This window comes from Lindgomyces ingoldianus, assembly GCF_010093535.1.
Source record: "Lindgomyces ingoldianus strain ATCC 200398 unplaced genomic scaffold BDR25scaffold_3, whole genome shotgun sequence".
In the NCBI taxonomy this organism is placed as follows: Eukaryota; Fungi; Ascomycota; class Dothideomycetes; order Pleosporales; family Lindgomycetaceae; genus Lindgomyces; species Lindgomyces ingoldianus.
Genome location: NW_022985164.1, coordinates 293,868 through 314,873, shown reverse-complemented (window position 1 = coordinate 314,873; position 21,006 = coordinate 293,868). Strand labels below are relative to the sequence as shown.

The following is a 21,006-nucleotide window of genomic DNA, read 5'->3' as shown; positions in this document are numbered from 1 at the left end:
CGGCTTTCACATGATGTCACGCCCAGCACGGACTGCAGGCTCAGACCTCCGAGGCCGATCGTGATGCGGCTCTCCACTTGCATTTCATTCTGTGTAGCCTCGATTGGGTTTCTCAGATGAGACATGCGGATTCGCCTGAATATTAGCTATGTTGGTCTCCGCTATCATCTGATCCGACGGCCTCGACCGCATACACATCGCTCCATCCTCACCCTCGCAATCGAAACATCGTGCGACGACACATCTGTCGCAGTGCTTGAGAAAAAGACGTCACTAAACGGCCACCGTACTAGTGCCGTGCTTCACTTTCACAAGAAAGTGACCTCTGACAACACCACATATCATGGCGTTCACCCGCTTGTGTCCCTCCAGTCCCATCAGCAAAATCTTGCGGGGCTCGTTGATGAGGCCATCCACCATCTCCCTCCTGTTGAATGCAAGGATGAGCTTCTATGTAAAGGGCGACTCGTGACTTGTCCAGGCTGTGGAAATTCCGGTCGGATCGTGACCTTTCCAGACGGTGGAAATTCCGGTCGCATATGGACGAGGAGACGGCCAGATTTCATCTCCGTCACTCGGGGCCCTGGGATGCGCTCCAATCTCTTCACCGGTCTTGACACGGCCAAAGGACTGGCAGCAGCGTGGCAGGTACTGCTCGAACGTTTTCCGGCTCGCCATGCAAGCTCACTTCAAGAATAGATCGACCTTGTAGGGGTCCATCACATGCAAGCCCATGCCCTGACGCCGCGCTTGGTGGCCGCTCTCCAGAATGCCTACCGGCCCGAAGACCTAGCCGTCCATGAGAAATCAGGAGGCGGAAGTCCCGCCATAGCGATCCCGATTCAGCCCGAATTCCCTTTCCTTTCGGTCCTTGCGTCGGGCGGCCATACTCTCCTCATCCATTCTGCATCCCTGGCAGATCACAGGGTGCTTGCAGGTACGAGCGACATTGCAGTCGGAGAGTGCCTGGACAAGGTTGCGCGCGCCGTTCTGCCTCCTCAAATATTGCAGAATGCGACGACGACGATGTACGGAGCGCTCCTGGAAGACTTTGCGTTCTCCCAGAAATTGGCAGGGCATCACGACAGCGCAACCCCAGAGCCAGAAATAGCATCACAGAAACTGGAGATAGAGGATAAATATCGTTTGGAGATGATGACCGCCGGAGAATATCACGCAATCTATCGAACACGACGGGACTACGGATACGCAGTGCCCAAAAACCAAGAAGAAGCCCAGAAGCAAAGTACTACAAAATACGGTTGGGGGTTCAATCAACCTCTCTCCAAAGCTGCAGGTGGGCTGAAAAGCAAGAGCCTTGAATTTAGCTTCTCAGGCTTAATGACCGCCGTCGAACGCGTGGTGCGATTTCGGGTCGATCCGCTGACTGGGAAGCTGGGCAAAGTTGAACGGTCGTCAGAGGACACCACCATGGAAGAGCGCAAGGCCATGGCTAGGGAAGTTATGCGTGCTGCATTCGAGCATCTTGCTAGCCGAGTTGTGCTAGGGCTGCAGCAAGCGTCTCTGGAGAACCCTGGACCCGATCGTATAGAAACGGTCGTTGTGAGTGGCGGCGTTGCCGCAAATCAGTTCCTCAGACTCATGTAAGTTCTATTGTGCACCTGAATGCTGTTGACTAACTCGGACGTGTAGACTCGCGAGTATGCTCACTGCTCACGGATACGCTGGCGTTCGACTAGCATTTCCTCCACCCAGCCTTTGTACTGACAATGCTGCAATGATAGCCTGGACCGGAATCGAAATGTATGCGGCTGGTCATAGCTCTCCGTACACCATCCGATCGATTCGCAAATGGCCTCTTGATCAGTTGCTCTCGCCACACGAAGACGCTTAGTTTGCAGACGCATCGCTCTCGAGGATGGAAACGAACCTGCGCAGAGTGAAAAGATGGTCCCGCCTATCACAAAGCCCACCTAGCCAACGAGTTTCTGGATGCGTCGTCTCCGCCGGTCTCATGCATACAGATATAGTACCTTCAGCTAGGGAGAAGACAGGCAGCTGTTCATATGTGCCCTTGAAACCACTAAAAACAGAAACATTGACAAACCTGTCGAGCCTGCACCCGGTGGTTTAGATTGTTCGGCCTCCAGTACGGCTGCCACAAAGGGTAAGTACTTGCTCGATGCAGAGCCGAGCGTGCATGACCAACGGTCCCCTAAGCAAGAAACAGCAAAGCCGGTGGCGATTCTATTCGCTTCTAGATTCTCATAGATGGCAAGGGGACATCGGTGGGGAGATGCGGCGACCATGTATTGATTTTCGATGTTGACGTTGAGCCCCGGCCTTCCACCCCCGCTAATCTGCAAGGGCCTCATTTGAGCTTGTTGAGCCTGCGCCCAATATGGCCTCGTTCGGTTCTTGCCGGATCTTCGGTGCGATCTCTTCAATTTATACTTCAATCTACGTATACATTTTCCACTCTATCCTTTGCTTCGCATTACCCGGTCCCACCAAATCAGCTCTCGTCCTCGATACACATAACTGTCGTTCTCTAAATTTAGCTTGCCAATCATACCACCATCCCAAATCTCACTTGGATTGTTCCCAGTTATCGCCTTGGAAAGCTTAGGAGGCAGCTCGCAAAGTCAAATTTCAACCTCTTACCTGGGACGAGAACGTCGGTCCACCGCCCACGGACCAACTTGCATAGAGACAACATGATCCACGTGAAAGGGTCTTTATGTAGGTCGACGATAGTTCGGCTGCTCGTATCTTTCATTTGCTCATAGTACTGTGGTGGACTTCCCCAGGTGACCGCGATGGAATGAACGTCATATAACTTTGGAGCCCTTCCGTCGATTCACACCACCGTAGAACGGCCTCGATCATCACCTTTCCATCGAAATATCGTTCTGAGAACGACCGTTTCAAGCATGGCACCTTCTCAGCACCGCGTGCTTACCTTACTTGGCCTTGTTGCTAGGTTCGTTCAACACTTCTTCATCTGGGACCTCAAGCTAATGTTGATAGCGTTCGTGCCATAAACTGCCCTGCATGCTACACTCAATCAGTAGCAGGGGTTATTCACTGCCCTTTAATACCGGCGCCTGAAGAGCCTTGCTATGAGCCAGCATGCGTTAAAGTAATGACAACGACCATTCCCGGGAAGAACCCAGCCTGCTCTGCCACCCCAACAGTCACCACATATGCTGCCTGCCCGACTACAGCAACTTGTCGCAAAGGCTGTCGGACCGTCACTAAGACCGTTACGGGCACCTCAATGTCCTGCGGTGTTCGTTGGGAGACCGATCCTCCCGCAAATACTGGCAGTGTGAGCTGGGCTACCGGCCCTTATGAAAATACTGGCGGCGTGAGCTGGGCTACTGGCCTCTATGAGAATACCGGAGGAGTTAGCTGGGCAACTGACGCCGAGAGCACTGGAGGAGTAAGCTGGGCAACTGACATTCCAGAAGTCACAGCATCTGTGACTTGGAATAAGAGACAGGATGAGGAACAACCGGAGCCAACTGAGGAGCCCGAGCCTGTCGAAGATCCAGTAGACAATATGCCCTTCCCCTTCCCCATCCCTACCCCAACCAATGTCATTGGATTACGACCACCAACCTATAGCATCATCTGGGGCAAGCGACAAGATGAGGAACAACCAGAGCCAACTGAGGAGCCTGAGCCTATTGAAGACCCAGGGGACGATTTGCCCTTCCACTTCCCCATCCCCACCCCAACTAACGTAATCGAACTGAAGCCGCCAACCTATAGCGTCATCTGGGGCAAGCGACAAGATGAGGAACCCCAAGCAACTGAGACCCCTGAAGTCCCAGAGACCCCCGAAGAGCCGGCCGAGGAACCCCCAACCCCACCAAGCGGCCCGCCCAGCTTCCCGAGCTTCCTCATTCCCTCTCCTCCAAAGCAGAGTGACTACTTTGGAATCGGAAAGCCAAAAATGAGCATCAGCTGGTACAAGCGACAGGACGGGGAAGAGCCTGAGCCCACTGAGGAACCCATCGATGGACCCACTGATATTCCTGCTCCTCCTCAGATTACTCCTCCGAATTCTCTCGGAATTCAGCCTCCTACTTTTAGCATCAGCTGGGGCAAGCGTGAGGCAGATGCAGAGGTGAACACTGGCTACCCAATTCCATCTCAATACTTATCGTGGCTATCCAAATACCCACAACCTCCAAAGGAAACTGAAGGCCCAACATACGTCACATGGGGCAAAGAGAAGAGAGAGGCGGATGCACAGGTTAATACCATCGGATTAGGAGAACCATCTCAAGGGATCTCGTGGTATAAACAGCACCCACACCCGAAGCCGACTTCAGCAGATGGCCCCGGATACATCTCATGGGATAAGAGGGAAGCAGATGCACAAGTTGATACTATTGGAATGGGTGAGCCATCTCAATGGATCTCGTGGTACAAACAACACCCCCACCCGAAGCCGACTTCGGCAGATGGCCCCGGATACATCTCATGGGGCAAGAGAGAACCGCAAGTGACGCCTCCTAACTCTATTGGCCTTCAACCACCGCAGCAAACTATTTCTTTCGATACGTCGAGCGCCTCTAGTGAAGCATATATTAGCTGGGGTAAGCGTGAAGCCGCACCTGAACCCACCGCCGCCGCTGTTCTTAACAAGCGTGCGGAAGTGAAGACCGGCTGTGGTCTCACAACCACTGTCTCGCGCGTCACTCCCTGCCCGCTGATCAGATGTCCCGCCATTGCATGCGCGCTCCCACTCGAAGCCGCAGCAGAAGCCTACGACGTCGTCCAGCGCCGCACTGAGCCCTCGGAACACGCCAACCCTGAACCACCTTGTCCAGTCACCGTCACCGCTATCAAGAAATGCCCGACTTGTCCTTCATGCGGCCCCATCGGCGTCCCCACACCTCTCTCAATGCCAACAAAGACATACACGAAGCCAGCGCCCGTCTCCGGAACTATCCCAGCTTGCAAGACCACGACAACCTTGATCGTCCCACCGTGTGTCCCGCCCATGTGTCCAGATTACTCTACAGCATGCGATCCTTATATTCCGATCCCGACTTGGGAGACGATGAAGAGGGATGTTATCGAGAAGACTATTATCACGGTGAAGACGAGCTACGGGCTCACACCCATCCCGGTGTCGACGCCTGCGCCGAGCACATGCTCTGGTACGAAAACTTTGACAGCAATTGCGAGCTGTCCGACGTATACTTGTGTGCCCTATTGTGATCCGTATCAGGTTGTGAGGTAGGAAACCCCAGGGGAGAAGTAAATTGTTAGGTGGGCTGTAAATGGGATGGTGTTGTAAGTTGAAGTTGGGGAATCGTGACGGGGGACTTATATGAGTACGAGAAAGACTGAGGTTTTTCTTTTTTTAAAATGTTCGTCAGATTACGTGGCGCCTTTAGTTCTTGTAGCTAGCTTCGCAGATACTACATACTTTACCCTCACTGGATCGGAATTTCAATATCTCTCTCTGTCCATCACAATCAAATAATGGTCTCAGACCGAACAGAAATGATATGGTGTGAAGGCTATTAATAGTGGCGCTGTGTGCATACTATGGAAGTCGAGAGGCCAATTCTGTAAACCCAGGAAGTCAAACTTGCATCTGCGCGCGCGTGCATGAAGATGCGGAAGCATGGATGACAAGAAGCGAAGCGAATGCATGTTCCCGTAGACCAAGACAGGACAGATATACATAAACGACGCACAAAACGGGGATGCCATGCCGGGGTATTTACATTAGCCTACGGGACACGTACCGGGTCAACAGGACACGTTAAGCTTTCGAGATAATATTAAACGGACCAAATATAGACGCCAATAGGGAAGAAAGAACAGAGCATGTATGTAAAATGTTCGGGTTCACATGGGGAGAGTGGGCAAAATGCTGCCGTGGCCTTACGTTGTTGAGCTTTTGTATCTCGGGGACCAGGGGGATGGGCAGATCTCGATATACGATGACGAGACCATGTCGTGTTTGTCCAAGGATTAAGAGGACTCGCTTTTGGTGGAATTTGATGGTGTCGAAGTTGCGGTTGCAGGTTCTGCTCTGCTTCGGCGCTCGAGTTTCTTTGGTTTCTTCTTGGGCTTCGGGGATTCGGAAGCATTGGGCTCTTTCTTTTCCATCTGCTGTTTCTGTTTCTGCTCCCCCTCTGGCTCCTTGTCCATCTTCTCCTGCGTCTGCTCTCCTTGCCCAGTCGCGGGTGGTGGGCCTGAAGCACCACTGTCACGTCGAGGCGACATTGGATCTTCCTTTCCTACGTTTGCGAATTTGGCAGGACCACCTCGGGGCGTGGGCATGGGTTTTGCCCTCTCCTTCTCCTTCCCGTTCTCTTCCTCCTCCGCCTGCTTCGTAAGCTGCTTCTTCTTCATCGGCTTCTTTATCGAGCTCGTAGAAGCTGCAAGATCGTCTTCTTCAGCTTCCTCAACGACAAAATTCGCAGCCATACATTTACCTCCATTCTGCGGCCCAATGTCCATTGGGCACGCGCTCATGACAATAACCACATCTCGCTCTGCGCGGAATTTTACATAGCCTCGTTTCTTACCCTTCGGCTCTTCGACTATGAATTGCGCACCTTTAGCTCCGGAGCCCGAGCTTTGGGCTCTGGAATCGAGCTCGATGGGCGCGTTCATGAAGAGGTGGAGAGGCGTTGGTGTGATATTGACAGTGATATCTGCACCTACGGCTTTCGAGCCTTTGAGTCCCGCTTTCTCGTTTAATTCTTTAAGCGCAAGGACCAGGTTCTCAGCGCAACTACCATGTTCTTCAGGCTTGTCGACACCGAGGGCAGCGTAGAGGCTCGCATCACAGGCTGCGGTCAGCGTGTCGTGAGCGCCGGGGGTGGTGTCTTCGATTAGTGTCATGATAGGTGAGCGGAGGTTGGTAAGAAGCGTGTCATCGATTTCGGGGACGAGGCGGTTGGTGGCTGCGCGCGTGTGCGGGAGTGAGAGGTATTCCATCGGGGGTTGAGTTTTGGAGGGGGCCATTTTGGTGTAGGCGTTGTATGCTGCGTAGATAGAGGAGGCGGTGCCGGAGCCAGTTGCCACTGGACGATACAATTAGTTTAATCTTGTGCGGAATGATTGGGTTGGCAAGAGGGAGGAACTTACCAGCTAAGCCTCCAGCACCGACAGGTGTCTTAGAGAAGTCGTACAGTTGCTCTGCATAGCTCTTGTTTGGATCTCGATAATGGCTTGCTTTAAATGCGCTGATGACACCTTTTGAGTCCGGCATCTGTACGTTAGGTACGTAGCTTGAGAAGCCTTTTCCAGTAGGCAGATATGAAGACCACTTCCTGGTATTTGCCTCATTTCGAGCCTTTTCGGCCTTTTCGGCTTCTTGGTCGGGCTGCGCATTCGAATTGTGAGACGATGTTTTGGATCTATAGGGGATGGAGGGGAGATATGATGACCATGTTCGCTTTTCGGGTTTGTTGTCTTCGGTAGCTTCGGTGGATTTTTCATTCTCAGGGGTATCCGGAGCTTGCTCAGGTGGAACTTCTACTTCCTCTTTGGACTCTTCGGGTTGTGTGGATTTGGCCTCTACCTCGTCCTTGAGTTTTTCGATAGCCTGTCCCTTCGGCTTCTCAGCCACCTCCTCTGCATCCCTCTTCCCCTCTCCTTTCTCCACCTCTTTCTCCAACTCTTTAGTCTTCTCCTCCATGTCCTCCATTCCTTCCTCACCGCCTCCCTCCTCAGGGGGCGCATGAAGACTGAACGCCCACGTACTCACAACCTGCTTCCCATATGTATTTATAATCTTAATCGTCCTCCCCCTTGGCACAAAAGTAGCCACGCCATGCCGCGCAGGGACAGTCTGCAGTTCTCCCGACATGTCTTGTTTTGAAAGATCCTCCTCTCCCAGTTCTGCCTCTTCTTTCTTGCGCTGCCTTTCAATGGCGGAGAGGACGGAGAGGAGTGCGAGCGAGGCTACGGCTCGGCGGGATGGGAGCTTGTAGGACGACGTTTTGACGATTGGGGGAATCACAAATGAAAATGGGGCGTGAAGAATTGGAGTATGAGGTGAATTATGATTGACACAAGGATGACGATCGTGAATGTTTGCTTTGATATACGATGTAGGAGAGATACGCGAAGCGGAGATATATACCTACATTTCCTAGTTTGCGAGGTCGGTGACGTATAGGGCTATTACAATCTGGTGGTGGGAAAAAGTCTCGACCAACGGGTACGCCAGAAGATCAACGGGTTGGCAGGGAATGCTTGCCTATTGTTCCGTGAGATCGTCACCGGAGAGTTTTGGAGGCTTTTGAGGTGTGGCGTCATGATGCAGACGTTCGATTTTCCCTGTTTGGGCCTTGGGGGGCGGGAAAGGAGCTGGTTTCACCTGATTGGAGGAAGGTCTTTCATGGAGCCTTCGCCAAGCCTTATTTGGCGTTGTGCGTGATCTGATGCACAGCCTCGCGACATCCAAAACTTCAACCACCTATCTCAGCCAATATGAGTTGTATTGAGGCGGCTCTACTCCTCCGAGTCGCTGGAATCGCCGAATCCTAGGGAATCCTTGAATTATACTGCAGTAACCAGAAAGTATGGTGATGATTAACATACGCTCTCAAGGCGTCACTGACGTGTTACTGTCCGAGTGCAGAGAAAATTGAACATTAGCAACTACTTAGCATAGTGTAAAAGAAAGAGCTAGTGGAGCGCATTGATAGGCTTTGCGAAAGGGGTCTATCCAATTTAAGACAGATAATGCAAATTTTGCAGCAAAAATAGGGAGTTGACAAACTTGGAAGAGCTAGGTTAATCAATTTATCAAGAGGTATTATATCACCCTAATATCTCAATGGACATCTGGCAGACATGCTGCGCATAAAAAAGCCGACTCAGCCTTCAAGTACTTGCTATATCTCGAGCCCATACGCAGAGAAATCGACCAGTACGGCATAGAGCCACGGCATACCTATTATATTGCTTAGAAGGGCCCCCTAATCATGGTACCGTTAAATATAAAGAGAATCTTCTCTAGACATTATAATTGGACTCTACGCCCGTGATTCTGGAAATACGCTCCAGTGGTCCTTGAGAATGTGACATCTGATAACACCCACGGAAGCAGATGCACTATTGATCGAAGGCTAGTTTGCAGAATCCATGTTGGTGGGGCGCCGATGGCTTTTGTAATCCAGATTTTCGCATAGGTTCTGAAGGCGGCCGCCTCTAGATTGCTTTAAGAGGTAAGTGCCACGCCAAGGACCACTAATATTGGACCTCTTGCTCGAAGAAAGTTGACTGGGATTCGCTTTTTGGGATTCATGGGTCCTTAATTGGATGGTTTTATTCCGGTTTGAATGAAGGTATTCTTTAAATTTCATCGTTCTCAGTATGAGGGAAGGCTACAACAGACTACCGAGTAATTCAGTCGCCGTTTCTTCTCGTGGTTTGGAGAGAAGATGGATGTTTGCGGCGATGTAAGAGGTTAAGAGCCATGATCATCGAGGGAAATCTAGCTCCCAAAGCATGTGGTATATGTGAGGAGATCTCTTCCATATGTAACTAATATTACAAGCGGGTGTTGTGGTCTCGAGATATCTCTCTAAAAAGAAGAGGGTGACATGTCTATTCGGGAAGAGCAATCTTCCCATGCTCGTAGACTCAACTCAAGAACTCATGTACTAGGAATCGGGCGTATATGATTGGAGTCTGGATTTCTAAAAGGTAAGAAGCTGAAGTCCTTCCATGCTACCGAAGGGTTTCAGTACACACTATCCCAATACCCCATCCCACCTACGCAATTTGTAGTTGGGCCGAATGCTAGGCAATAACAGGTAAAGGTAGGTGATAGCGTGCAGTGCAATTAGAGCCTACCACTAACTATTGAATATAAAATTCCAATTTCCATGCATCACGAATGCTGCCCAGAAGTATGGTGCCGCAGTTTCTGGTCTCGCCTTGATGCTCAAAGCAGCGTGCCGCAATCGTCTCGACAGATCGACAACTGAGTTTAGGCTAAATGTATGTCCAACATCGAGGCCATAAAATAGGTCACTGAATGCCGCCCCCGATAGTTCATCATTGATCGGCCACAACGTGGCCAGCACCGTAGACGCTCCGGCGTATAGAAATGCCGATATGAAACCCAGAGGCTCGTCGCCAATCTCGAGTCGCTCTGCGCCGGAGCCACAAGCAATCAAGGCAATGAAAGGGTTGAAACGGCGCAGATCCATCTCGAACACTTCGCGAACTTTCAGCTGTTCCTCTCCGTGCAAGAGCATAGCGTTGTTTAGTGGGTGAAGTGCTGAAATGACGTGGCCATGGAAATGAAGAAACTCCGAATCTCTGCTTTTTGACAAGAACATAGCCTTTGTGGCATTGTCCCTCATGAAACTTTCTCCTCCGAATTGGTTCTCAAGAGCGCGTACACTTTTCTCCCCCGCTGGTGTATCATCAGTAGGATTACCGAAGAAGCGCGGCCCTAAACTTTCTGAACTTTTTCGGGACCCACGACGAAGACACTGTTGTAATACCCCGAACGAATGAGTATACACAATGGGGTTGTGATCTAGAAGAGTCGTGCCATCACTGAAGGGGATTGCATGAAGAGGAATCTTGAAAAGAGTTCGTGTCGGGCAAAGTATCAATAGCTCTTCAGATCTCAACCAGGAAAGATTGGCCAACGGACTGCAAAGTTCGACAAGTTCTGATAGAAGATCGCTCGCGGCTTCTGGGTCCCTGTAATCTTCCTGGGTCGCTACCAGTCCTTGGTACCACTCTTCAACAGTAGAAGCGGTGATGTCAAGCTTGAACATCTGAAACTCCATCCCCGCACGGCAGGTCACCATGTAGATGGTCTCTCCCACAAACACCCAATGAACAAGTATTGCAGGTTCTTTTGTATGAACTACCCCCTGACGTTTTCCACCCTCATCGAGCATTCCTTCTGTCGTTAGAGTGGCTATATTCTCAGAATTAAGAGCGTCGAAAAAAGCGCGAGCTTTTGCGTATTCGATCCATTTCCAAGCTCCCGGTAAATCTTGTATTTGGTAGCAGATCTCAACGGCTAGGCCAAGAATCGCGTATTGATTACTTTCATTCCTTGCTCTCAACGAATATTGGCTGGTAAGGCTATCCAACCCAAGTCCAGTGAACAAGGCTCCTCGCTCTTTGTTCCAGAGCCTCTCCGCCTCTGCAATGTGGTGGAGTGCAGTCTTCAACGCTTTTCTATCCAAAGATCCCCGTGCGTGCCAAAGCACTGCCCCGACAACGTGACAGCATGCAACTTCATCAATTTTCCCACCTTCTTCGCACCTCTTTTGGTAGTCTTGCAGGGTTCCACGACAGGACTCGAAAGTTTCCATAGATTGTGTGGAGAGATATTGGTGCAGATATACGCGCGTCTTGGTAAATAGCGCTCTCCGAGCGATTTCATCATTGCCAGCCGCGCTTGCCTCCTCATAAGCTTCTACGAGGGTCTCCAAAGCACTGTCAAACTCTCCGAAATCAAATTTCGAGTGAGCAATTGTGAAGGTAATCCGTGGTCTCTCAGTAGTCTTCCTGTCAGGTATGAGTTCAAGGGCCTCATTAACTTTGCTAAGCCAGATTCGTCCACACGGACTTTCGTTGCGTTTAATTTCATCATCAAGCTCTTTCTGAAGTAGATCAAAGGCATACGCGTATTGATCCTCGTGACTTCCTCCTTCCTTTGACTCTTGGTATTTAACTTCCAAATCTGCCCTTTGTGCGAGCTCCCACTCTCGCTGCTTAACGCCGTGTGGGTCATCAGCCGCTTTAACTGAGGTACTAGCCAATGTCATTTGTATTTGATATTCAGCTTCCTCTTGTATACTCCGGTCATCAGTTTCTTGTGCAATCTCCTTCGCCTTGACTCTCCAGTGCAGTGCATGGTGGATGTCTCCCAAATCGTCGTAACAGCCAGCAAGCGTAGTTGCGAAAACATATTTCAGCTGCGGTATTGAACACTCACTGTGCAATCTGAAGAACTGTAAGCAGGAGGATATTACAGTCCCTAATCTCCTGCGATCATTCATGTCGTCCGTGATGAGGCGCTGGACATAAATGAGCCAGAACTCTAGGGATGAGTACTCCTCAACGTGGTGCAGCATCTCTTGTAATTCCTGCCCATACTGTTGCGCATTATTCATGGAGATGACAATCTCAACAGTAAGGATGTTGCACAACAGAATACCGTGTCGATTTCCTTGGTCCTCGAATCTTCTTCGCAGGTCCTGTACAATATGTAGACCCTCGGACCCTGAAATCGGCTTAAGTCGTAACAGGTGATATTCTGCCCACAGTCCTCTCTCCGAGCCACCAGTCTGCATTTGGCCGGCAGCCCGAATTGTAGTGAGCTCACTCAATGCGAGTTCAACATCTCCCTTTTCGTGAAGAGCCTGGGCGAGCAGTATGCTTAAGTGCACTTTCATTGCCCCCGTTCTTTCGGTAATAAGACCCATCGTTTGCCGAAGTCGACAGATTTGAGTTGCTGCCGGTTGCGTTGCTGCTTCTGCGGCATGTATCATTGCTAATTGATCTAGGCAGGCATCTCGTAATAGCGATTCACGCAAGGATTCCATTTTCATCCACCAGAGTGGTTCGATTTCTCTTGACTCAATAGAATCGGAGAGAGAGCGCTCGCCGAGATCCTTGAGAGTATGATGCAAACATAGGAGAGAAATGGCCGTCCCATCAAAGTCTTCGATTTGCCGGTCTTCAAGCCATTTCGCATAAATGTCGTCCGCGACTGATACGGCTTCTTGCAACAGCAAGTCTGTATGTGCTCTCCCATAGACATCTAAAAGATCAATAAGAGCTTCTTCTTTTGTTCCCTCGCACTCTGGATATTTCCGAAATTCTGCAACGTCGGTAGAAAGTTTAGTGAATTGGTGTAGCGCGAAATGGCACTGCGCTCTTTCAAGGATCCGGCACGGCTCTGAGATACTCCTCGCATGCTGTGAATCATCCGTAGATAGAGCTGAAAGAGCCGCTCCATATTGGCCAGTGCAGCGTAAACCAACGATTGCTTGAATGTCTCTCGAAGCCATGCTAGTGTCGCAATGCGATTCGTTCACACTGTAATCCATGAAGTCATTCCGACAGCACGCTCAAGAGTGTCGACGTTATAACAAGGCTGCAATCAACCCCACCCATCAAAAGAAAAATCGAGGGAACGTGACGCATCAACTTGGAGATAAAAATAGCCGCTCCTCATGTGAGTGGCTCGGCAGGCTGCCACGTCAACCTGGCCATGGACTCCTTTGAAGCTTCAACCGCACCTTTCGGGGTGTGTGCAAAATAAGTGCAAGTAACTTTCAGACTTTCCCTCCGCTTTTCACCAGTCCAAGGGGACCGAACACAGAAACACCTTGTGGAGAGGAGGATAACAGTACTAACAAATGTTTACAGCATGGCAGAGGACTTTGCGTTCATCATAGACTTAGAATACGACCCCGTCAAGAACCAGGAACTAGGAGCCGCCTTCTCGAAAGAGAGGTCTTCCACTACCACCCGGCTCGAGGATATTATCAACATCCAGGCAGGATCAGAAACCGGTGGACGATCATATCTATCCATCATCCCAACTACCATTCAAATCGTGAAGCCCGACCATACACTCTTCATTTGGCGTGCTGCGTTTCATCCAGGCACCGGTCGACGATTCACGAGTCTGGTGATCTCGTGCAAATTTTCGACAGCCGGGGCTGCATCGACACCTCAACCACAAAATCAGAGTACAGCAAAAGGTCCGCCTCTCAAGGTCATCGCGCATGCTCCCCGCAAGTCCTTCGGCGGTACGAGTAGAGAGACAAAGAAGACTGCCTGGGGTCTTGAGCTGCCCATCATGTTTACGGGAGCTGGTGTCGTGGAAGTGGGAGTCACACCAACCACCAACCACGAAAAGAAGAGGGAAGTGGAGCATGCGTTTACTATCACGGGAACCGCTAGGGGCGCGCCCAATAAGCACACATGTGTCTGGACTGTCGAAGAGAACAATTCGACTGAACGTGGTATACCGTCCGAGATACAGCTAGCCACGCTTATCCATCACACTTCTCCAGTGCAATGCGATGTTACAGTCTCGGGCAGGGTATCAGGAGGTATCCTTCCGCCGCACTATTTGAAGGCGAAGACTGCACCTGAAGATCGGCGGAAGGTGATTGACCCTGCCGCATTCATTGGCCTGCTCTGTGAATACGAGTTCAATGGAGACCCGGAAGGTTGTGATCGTTTGCTGAAAGACTGGACTGGAGAGGTAGAAGGGTCAATCTTGGAGTTCAAGCAGCCTGTGACCAAGGCTTGATATTATCACCAGACATAGATTTGTGCCTGATGTACAAATCTCTTGATATTTCTGTAGTGGATGCAAGTTTAAGATGCCCGTCCGAAGCTTCAATGCCCAATAGAGTTTTCTAAGATCTGGCCAGCTCCACTATTTCCAGGGAGTGTACTGTTAAGATATTAGCTGCTAGGTCGATTTGCATGTTTTAGTCTTCTACGATGTCGGAACTGTATTAGACACTTTATTGGCAGGCTTGGATATCAGTGGAACGCAGAAAGATCAAGCTGAAGGTAGAGCAATCACTCCCAAAGGTTTCGTATCATGGAGCCGGGTTCCAAAAATGCTGTGCCCGTATTGAAGATGCACTAGGTGATTTGATCTTCGGATTGTAGCGCGAACAGCAATAGATTAGAACATCGTTAAAGGTATTGTGGTGGAGGAAGGGAGCCATGTCTCACACCTTTTGGTGCAGTGACCCGGCTGTGCCACGCAAAATACCCACAAAAACGCAAACTTCAAAGATATTTGAAGATCAATAAATGCGGCACCTAAATAAGTACCACGACCCCGCCATGAGACCGGTGAAAATGTTGTGGCACCTCTTTCCCACGAATCAGAGTACATGACCCATGCATTTTCTTTGTTTGAGCCGTACTACTTAGTACACCGCTTTAACTTACGTGTTCGAACCTCCAGGCTCCAGTATAAAGGCAAAATGCCTCGATGTCGACTTCTAATCATGGTTAACACTATTCTATTCAACATTGTTCCTGTCGATATTGACCCATCTCATACTGTCCCTCCAGCGTTGCATTAACATTGCAAACATGGCCCCGTCTTTTGAAGAGTAAGATACATTTTCGGTGTTTTTGCTAGAAAATCGAGCCAGGCTGATCCTAACAGGGTCATCAAATCAGGCCAATTCACCTTTCTGATCGGCGAGGAAAAGGAAGAGGTAATTGTCCACTCGGCGGCTGTGGCGGCTACGTCTGAGCCGATGAATCGACTTATCAATGGAAATTTGAGCGAGGCAAAAGATCGATGCGCCGAAATCCCCGATATTGCCACGGAGGACTTTATCCGGTTTTGCGAGTATGCTTATCGAGGTGACTACACTGTCCCAGCTTGGGAGGAAGTTTTCCTCATTCAGGATGAGGTGCCTACTCAGGATGAGGTGCCTACTCAAGATGAGATTGCAGAACTGTCGAAGGATGTACCAGTCCCCGTCGTGGAAATCTCATATGATTTGCCAGCCGAACCACATATGCCTTCAGTATTACTTTCAGGAGATGCTCCACCGCCGACCAACTACGTGGATGGATGGGACTTCCCCGTCATGAAAACGTCGAACGAAAAGAACTTAGAAAACTCAAGGGAACTCGGACTGGATGGACTCCGGGCTGAGTTTCGAAAACGAGTCTACAACCTCGATGAAGGTCCTCAGGCTGAAATATTGGACCGGTGCATCCCCAAACGCAACGAGGGTGACCTCCAAGATTTCACGCCAGTATTCCTAGCTCATGCTCGCCTATATTCCTTCGCGAATATGCGCCTTGTTGAGCCACTCAAAACTTTGACGCTCCACAAGCTTCATCAAACTTTATTGAACTTTCGGTTGTATGAGAGGCGCATCGGCGATGTTATTGAGCTCGCCAGATATACCTATTCAAACGACAATACTCCAGATCGAAAGTCTGATGGGACTATTGACCCACTTCGACAGCTTGTGGTTGAATACATCATTAGCGAGCATGGGACCATTGGCGCAAGCCTCGCATTCAAGGAGCTGATAGAAGAAGGTGGCGAGTTTGTGGGAGACTTCTGGAGTACAATAAGATCTCGCATTCTTTGAAGGTAACGGTTGAGTGAAGGTCTCTATATGCACGTATCTTGTGGATTGTGAGGTGACCTAGATTCGAAGGACCTTTGGATTAAGGAACCTATAGTGTCAAATTTAATCTGATGTACATTAGAAGATATTTTAGTTTTCGAGCGGTTTTCCTTTTTGCCACAGTAAAACCATAATATCTCTCCAGTAGGTACCTATTTTCTTCGAGCATTGCGCATACTTTCGGAATCCATTTTGGGTTCACTAGGTCAGGTCACTGACTTACCTGCTGAACGAATTGCCGAAGCCGTACAGATTACAACCACAGATGACTAGAACCCCTACATTTGTCTGTTAAACATAGGAAATTCTAGTCTTCCATTCAATACGCAAGATAATCACCGAACACTAAGACATACTGACATCTAATCACCTTCGTCTCTAGGTCTTTGCACACGTCTGCAGCCACATCGCACTCCCTTGCTTCCATGCATCCTTCAGATATGGATAACCCCAACACGTATATTGCCATCACATTCTCATCGATCTTGAACAACGTCCTATCTTCGCTATGCTAAGCCATCTCTCGCCTGTCTAGACCTCTTGATCGCATTTTCAATGGACTATTCAGAGAGATTCAAGAGGGCTTTGTCACGGAACTGGAGCATAAAGCTGAAGATTTTGAATGGATCTGTAAGTTTACATACTGAGGAGACTACACGATCCGACACTCACAATACCCAAATTAGGGAGAGGAGAGTAGACCTTACCAACTACCACTCTCTGAAGTGACAAGCGGAACTCGCTCCTAGTTGCAAGTGGCATAATTGGGTTAGGGGTTGTATAGATAATTCCAGACAACGAAGTGAAGGAGAGCTATGCGTTAACCTCCCTGCGTATGCTTGATCGTACTTTCCCTACGAGAAGTACATGGTATAGAGTTTTCAGGGCCTCATTATATCCAAACTGCAATACACGCTGCAGGAACTTTCTCCTGGAATCCCCTTCTCTGAGGTAGTCATGGAGTCAATTCGATTTGTAGATGACAGCAGCAATACCCTCGATGGAGATGCCCGTCTCAATGAGATCCGGATCTTCATTACTTACCATGTATTCAACTAGCTCGGGAGCAGCGTGGCCAACAGTCCGTAGTACGTAACGTAACTACGTGAACGTAGTAATCACGTGAGGAGTACAAAAGTAGTTAAAATGTGAGACGTAACTTTTGTACAGTGAATTGCCAAGTACGTCCCGTAGTACGGGTCAGAGAGGTCATATTTTGGGAGGTTTCCCTCCTGTTTTCAGACCCCATTGGCCATCGCGTTGGGAGCTTTGTTTGAGGTCGCGTTTTAGAGTAACAATTATAAAAATAGTTAACTTTTGCCCTAGAAAAGCTCCTCATCTTATACCTGCCTATTTGCCAACCTATTGCCTATCTTATTAATTGTTACAATGAGCTAGATGTCTTAATTCCTCTATCGCAGCAGGCGTACAGCCTCATCCTAATCCTCCTGCTTATCAGAGTCGTCCCAACAAGCTAGAGACAGGGCGATAAGGAGGAGGAGGGGACTTCATCTAGGCTAAAAAGCTTCTCCCGGAACAATTTTGACCCGGACCGACGAAACTTCTCGCGAAAAGTACAAAAGTATAAGGATTTTGAGAAGTTACTGTTACGTTACGTACTTGCTAATCAATTCACTGCTTACGTACAAAAGTACTACCAAATTGAGAAGTTACTGGCAGAAAAAAGCTCAAACGTAACGTACTACGTACTGTTGGCCACGCTGCTCGGGAGCTCCTCACTTTTCCTTACCATATTTGCATTGCGAATGAAGAAGGTGGAATGTAGCAGATCTTGTTAAGCAACTTTTTGGGCGGTAGAAGATACAACATCACATGGGGTTTAGGGTTAAATTTTCTTCATGTCGTACCGTGAACTTGAGGCAAAATTGCAGTAGCATTCTACCAATTCCTTGCATTCTTGATGTTGCGTACCTACCTTAGAATCTGTAGCCAAGCATTTCTGCTACATGGGATGCTGTACCCTTGCTTGCAATAGTAACTAATAAGTACTAGCTCCTGCTCCATATCCATAGAGTATATAGTCAAGTCGAAGCTTTCCCGAACTCCTCAACACTTATAATACCCTTGTTGAATTCCCTCAGTTTGGATCTTACTGCTTCAACTTACTCGCCTATCCTCAAACTGGCTGTCTGCCTTTGCAAGAGTTATGGGCCAGAAATAGTGCCTGCGATCATCTTTAATGTCACCACTGCGCATTAAGATTTTGAATCTTGCTGACAGTGGAAACTGTGAGTTCAAGTCCGCTTGATAACTGCTTGCTACTCTCAGACAAACGACATATTGCCATATTGAGAAAGAAATCTAAGACGCGCACAAGGATTGATAAAATCTTATATATATCCCTCATAGCAGCTCTATTTCTAGTTCGACTAAACTATACTTCCTCGTCGCTTTTGGTAAAACCTTGCGGAGATATTAATCGCTGAAGTTACCCTAGGGAGCGATAAGAGTAAAACTTGAGCACACATCATTGATTATTTTGTTAATATAGCAGTAGGCCTCCTATCATGGAGGAGGAATAGGTCCTACTAAGGCAGTGCCTATTAAACTGGCTCCGTATGGACGAATAGGTTGCTAGTTGTTCGATCGGACGAGCGGGCCTAGCAGGTGAGCAGGCAATGATCGTGGTGAGAGTCGAACTCGCAAGACCTTTCTATCAGCCAGGCGCAAAAGCTAAATGTGCGGTGGTGACAATAGTGATAGTTTCAAGCACTCCTCCTGGCACATAACTCTCACAAAGGCAGAGAGAGAGTTGATGATAAGCAAGTGAGCCAACTTGGTGACAGCCAATTGAGGGAATTGAAACAAGTGTACTGTAAGCTCTGAGGAGCTTGTAGAAACTTCGAGCTAATTATATAATGTACGAAACAGGAACTAGCCCCAATGAGTGAAGAGTGCAGAGCAGGGGTCCAGTATCTCGTGCGATTATCCCTTCACTTTGTGGAAATACTTGAACACCATTATTAGGTCTCAGACGCGGGAGTGGGATATCAGATACGCATGCCAAGTTAATACATTGTAGTTACACTTAAATTCCCAATCCAGATAAGGTTTAATAATCGAACTCCTTATAATTTAGCCCCAACCTCCCTCTTCGCCTGCTCCCTCAAAACCCTCTTTAAAATCTTCCCACTGGGCGTCTTCGGGATCATGTCCACAAACTTCACACCCCCATCCAACCTCTTATACTTCGCCAACCTCTCCTCCAAATGCGCTCTAACATGTTCTTCTCCCAACTCTTTCCCTACCCCTTCCTTCTTCACCACATACGCCCTCGGCAACTCCGAGTCCCCCTCCGGCGTGGGAATCCCAATGACTGCTGCATCCACAATATTCGGATGGTCCAGCAATACCCCCTCGAGCTCCGCTGGGGCTACTTGAAACCCCCTGACTTTAATAAGCTCTTTTTTACGGTCAACGATATACCATTTCCCGGACTGGGGGTCGCAGTACAAGATATCGCCGGTGCGGAAATACCCCTCGGCATCGAAATCCTGGGATCGGTCGACGCCCATGTAACCTCTGATGATGGTTGGTCCGCGCACACAGAGCTCGCCACGAACGCCGTGGGAGGAAATATCGGTCCCGTGCTCGTCAACGAGTTTGACGTCTAGGTTCGGTAAGAAGAGACCAACGGAGCCGGTGTCGTCGTTCTCAGGATAGTGGAACAAAGATGCGAAACACGATGTTTCGGTCATAGCCCAGATCTGAGTGAATGGGGTGGAAGGGGAAAGTAGGGATTGGAAACGTGCTTGCATGGCTTTATCTAGGGGTGCAGCACCGGCGAAAGCGGCTTTAACGTGCTGCAGATGCTGTTTTTTCTGCGGTGGAGGGAGAGGTGACATGACGATCGCGGTGACCATGGGAGGTACGAGCGTGAGGTCTGTGATGCGGTATTTTTCGGCGTAGGCCATGAAGGCGTTGACTTCGAAGCGGCGCATAATGTACTGCGCGTGTCCGGAACGGAGAGCGGAGGTATGTGTGGAGGGAGCAGTGGCGGCGTGGAACATGGGGAGGGCGATGAGCCGAGAGAGATCGTAAGGTCGGGGCTTGTGCTCGAAGACGATGTGGTGTTGGGCGATGAGGTTGTGGTGGGAGAGAATTGCGGGTTTTGGGAGTCCGGTTGTGCCGGATGAGAAGAGGAGCATTGCTGTTGTGTCTTTGGATATTTCCTCTGAGTCGAATCTGTGCCAGTCTTCTTCACCATGGTTTAATAGGCTCCTCCAGGATTGTTGCCCATCATCAAATTCCTCCTTCTCCGTGGAATTTAGCACTAGAATTCGGGAACTCGGAATCGGAACATCCTTCGCCGCCGCAGTAATCGCTTCCAGAATTTCTGGTTCTGAAATTACACACTTCGCTTTCGATGCTGAGATTGCGTGTTTTAGTTCATGTGTCGTGTAGCTCGGATTCGTGCCAGTAAACACTCCGCCAAAGCCAATGATACCCAGGACGATAATTGGATAGTAGATGTTGTTGAAAGAATGGATAAGCACTGTATCGCCATTCTCTAGACCCGCCTGTTTGAATCCCGCGACAAGTTTGCGGATTAGAGTCGTGGCTTGCGCGGCGGATATTGAGTTTGAAGGATCCGCTGCATCGATGTAAATCTAGTATACAATATTAGTCTAAAGATCAAGAATTGGATTGGTAGATGCACCGGTTTGTTCTGATCAAAACCAGAGTTATCACATGCCCAAGAAAGGATATCCTTCGTGGGTATATCGATATTTTCCTTCGCAAGGAGCGGCATTTTGAAAAAGGACAACGATGATTACACAGCCTCGTAGTGAAACGAAGCGACGTCGTAATATTATTATATAGGAAAGGAATGGAATCAGCTCAGGGCGAAATG

At 49.2% G+C, this 21,006-nt stretch overlaps 9 protein-coding genes across 9 annotated transcripts; 5 read left to right on the top strand and 4 right to left on the bottom strand.

Annotated features, from left to right (window-relative positions):
* Nucleotides 1-123: 123 nt before the first annotated feature.
* On the top strand, nt 124-1,855 carry BDR25DRAFT_321757 (uncharacterized protein; the record flags this gene model as incomplete). The annotated part of the gene is made up of 3 exons (XM_033691989.1): nt 124-648; nt 700-1,604; nt 1,654-1,855. The coding sequence occupies 3 exons, from the start codon at nt 124-126 to the stop codon at nt 1,853-1,855; spliced, it is 1,632 nt and encodes a 543-aa protein (XP_033553067.1).
* Nucleotides 1,856-3,922: 2,067 nt separating this feature from the next.
* BDR25DRAFT_210498 (uncharacterized protein) lies at nt 3,923-4,405 on the top strand (the record flags this gene model as incomplete). The annotated part of the gene is made up of 1 exon (XM_033684650.1): nt 3,923-4,405. A coding segment is annotated over one exon (483 nt), but the record flags the coding sequence as incomplete, so codon positions are not given.
* Nucleotides 4,406-5,964: 1,559 nt separating this feature from the next.
* Nucleotides 5,965-7,813, bottom strand: BDR25DRAFT_209937 (uncharacterized protein; the record flags this gene model as incomplete). Its single annotated transcript, XM_033684621.1, has 3 exons — nt 5,965-6,128; nt 6,198-7,025; nt 7,090-7,813. The coding sequence occupies 3 exons, from the start codon at nt 7,811-7,813 to the stop codon at nt 5,965-5,967; spliced, it is 1,716 nt and encodes a 571-aa protein (XP_033553065.1).
* Nucleotides 7,814-8,744: 931 nt separating this feature from the next.
* Nucleotides 8,745-8,921, top strand: BDR25DRAFT_209933 (uncharacterized protein; the record flags this gene model as incomplete). Its single annotated transcript, XM_033684619.1, has 1 exon — nt 8,745-8,921. A coding segment is annotated over one exon (177 nt), but the record flags the coding sequence as incomplete, so codon positions are not given.
* Nucleotides 8,922-11,315: 2,394 nt separating this feature from the next.
* Nucleotides 11,316-11,990, bottom strand: BDR25DRAFT_211187 (uncharacterized protein; the record flags this gene model as incomplete). Its single annotated transcript, XM_033684676.1, has 1 exon — nt 11,316-11,990. A coding segment is annotated over one exon (675 nt), but the record flags the coding sequence as incomplete, so codon positions are not given.
* Nucleotides 11,991-13,198: 1,208 nt separating this feature from the next.
* On the top strand, nt 13,199-14,419 carry BDR25DRAFT_339316 (uncharacterized protein). Its single transcript, XM_033693373.1, has 2 exons — nt 13,199-13,260; nt 13,366-14,419. Exon 2 carries the CDS (start codon nt 13,367-13,369, stop codon nt 14,258-14,260), a length of 894 nt encoding a protein of 297 aa, XP_033553062.1. The 5' UTR covers nt 13,199-13,260; nt 13,366; the 3' UTR covers nt 14,261-14,419.
* A 579-nt stretch (nt 14,420-14,998) lies between these two features.
* Nucleotides 14,999-16,091, top strand: BDR25DRAFT_339315 (uncharacterized protein; the record flags this gene model as incomplete). The annotated part of the gene is made up of 2 exons (XM_033693372.1): nt 14,999-15,086; nt 15,143-16,091. The coding sequence occupies exons 1-2, from the start codon at nt 15,067-15,069 to the stop codon at nt 16,089-16,091; spliced, it is 969 nt and encodes a 322-aa protein (XP_033553061.1). The 5' UTR covers nt 14,999-15,066.
* A 23-nt stretch (nt 16,092-16,114) lies between these two features.
* Nucleotides 16,115-17,379, bottom strand: BDR25DRAFT_349343 (uncharacterized protein; the record flags this gene model as incomplete). The annotated part of the gene is made up of 9 exons (XM_033694540.1): nt 16,115-16,148; nt 16,208-16,331; nt 16,363-16,399; nt 16,501-16,636; nt 16,692-16,782; nt 16,838-16,943; nt 16,980-17,054; nt 17,115-17,231; nt 17,299-17,379. The coding sequence occupies 9 exons, from the start codon at nt 17,377-17,379 to the stop codon at nt 16,115-16,117; spliced, it is 801 nt and encodes a 266-aa protein (XP_033553060.1).
* Nucleotides 17,380-19,036: 1,657 nt separating this feature from the next.
* BDR25DRAFT_331123 (putative AMP-binding enzyme) lies at nt 19,037-20,926 on the bottom strand. The gene is made up of 2 exons (XM_033692604.1): nt 20,812-20,926; nt 19,037-20,761 (listed from the first exon to the last, which is right to left on the bottom strand). Exons 1-2 carry the CDS (start codon nt 20,902-20,904, stop codon nt 19,220-19,222), a joined length of 1,635 nt encoding a protein of 544 aa, XP_033553059.1. The 5' UTR covers nt 20,905-20,926; the 3' UTR covers nt 19,037-19,219.
* Between the last annotated feature and the right edge of the window lie 80 nt (nt 20,927-21,006).

Excerpts from the sequence above, each read along its gene's own strand:
- BDR25DRAFT_331123 (XM_033692604.1), bottom strand. The coding sequence starts at position 20,904 with ATGCCGCTCCTTGCGAAGGAAAATATCGATATACCCACGAAGGATATC. Across the intron at positions 20,762-20,811 it reads GTTTTGATCAGAACAAACCG|ATTTACATCGATGCAGCGGA; the intron begins GTGCATCTACCA and ends ATTGTATACTAG.
- BDR25DRAFT_339316 (XM_033693373.1), top strand. The coding sequence starts at position 13,367 with ATGGCAGAGGACTTTGCGTTCATCATAGACTTAGAATACGACCCCGTC.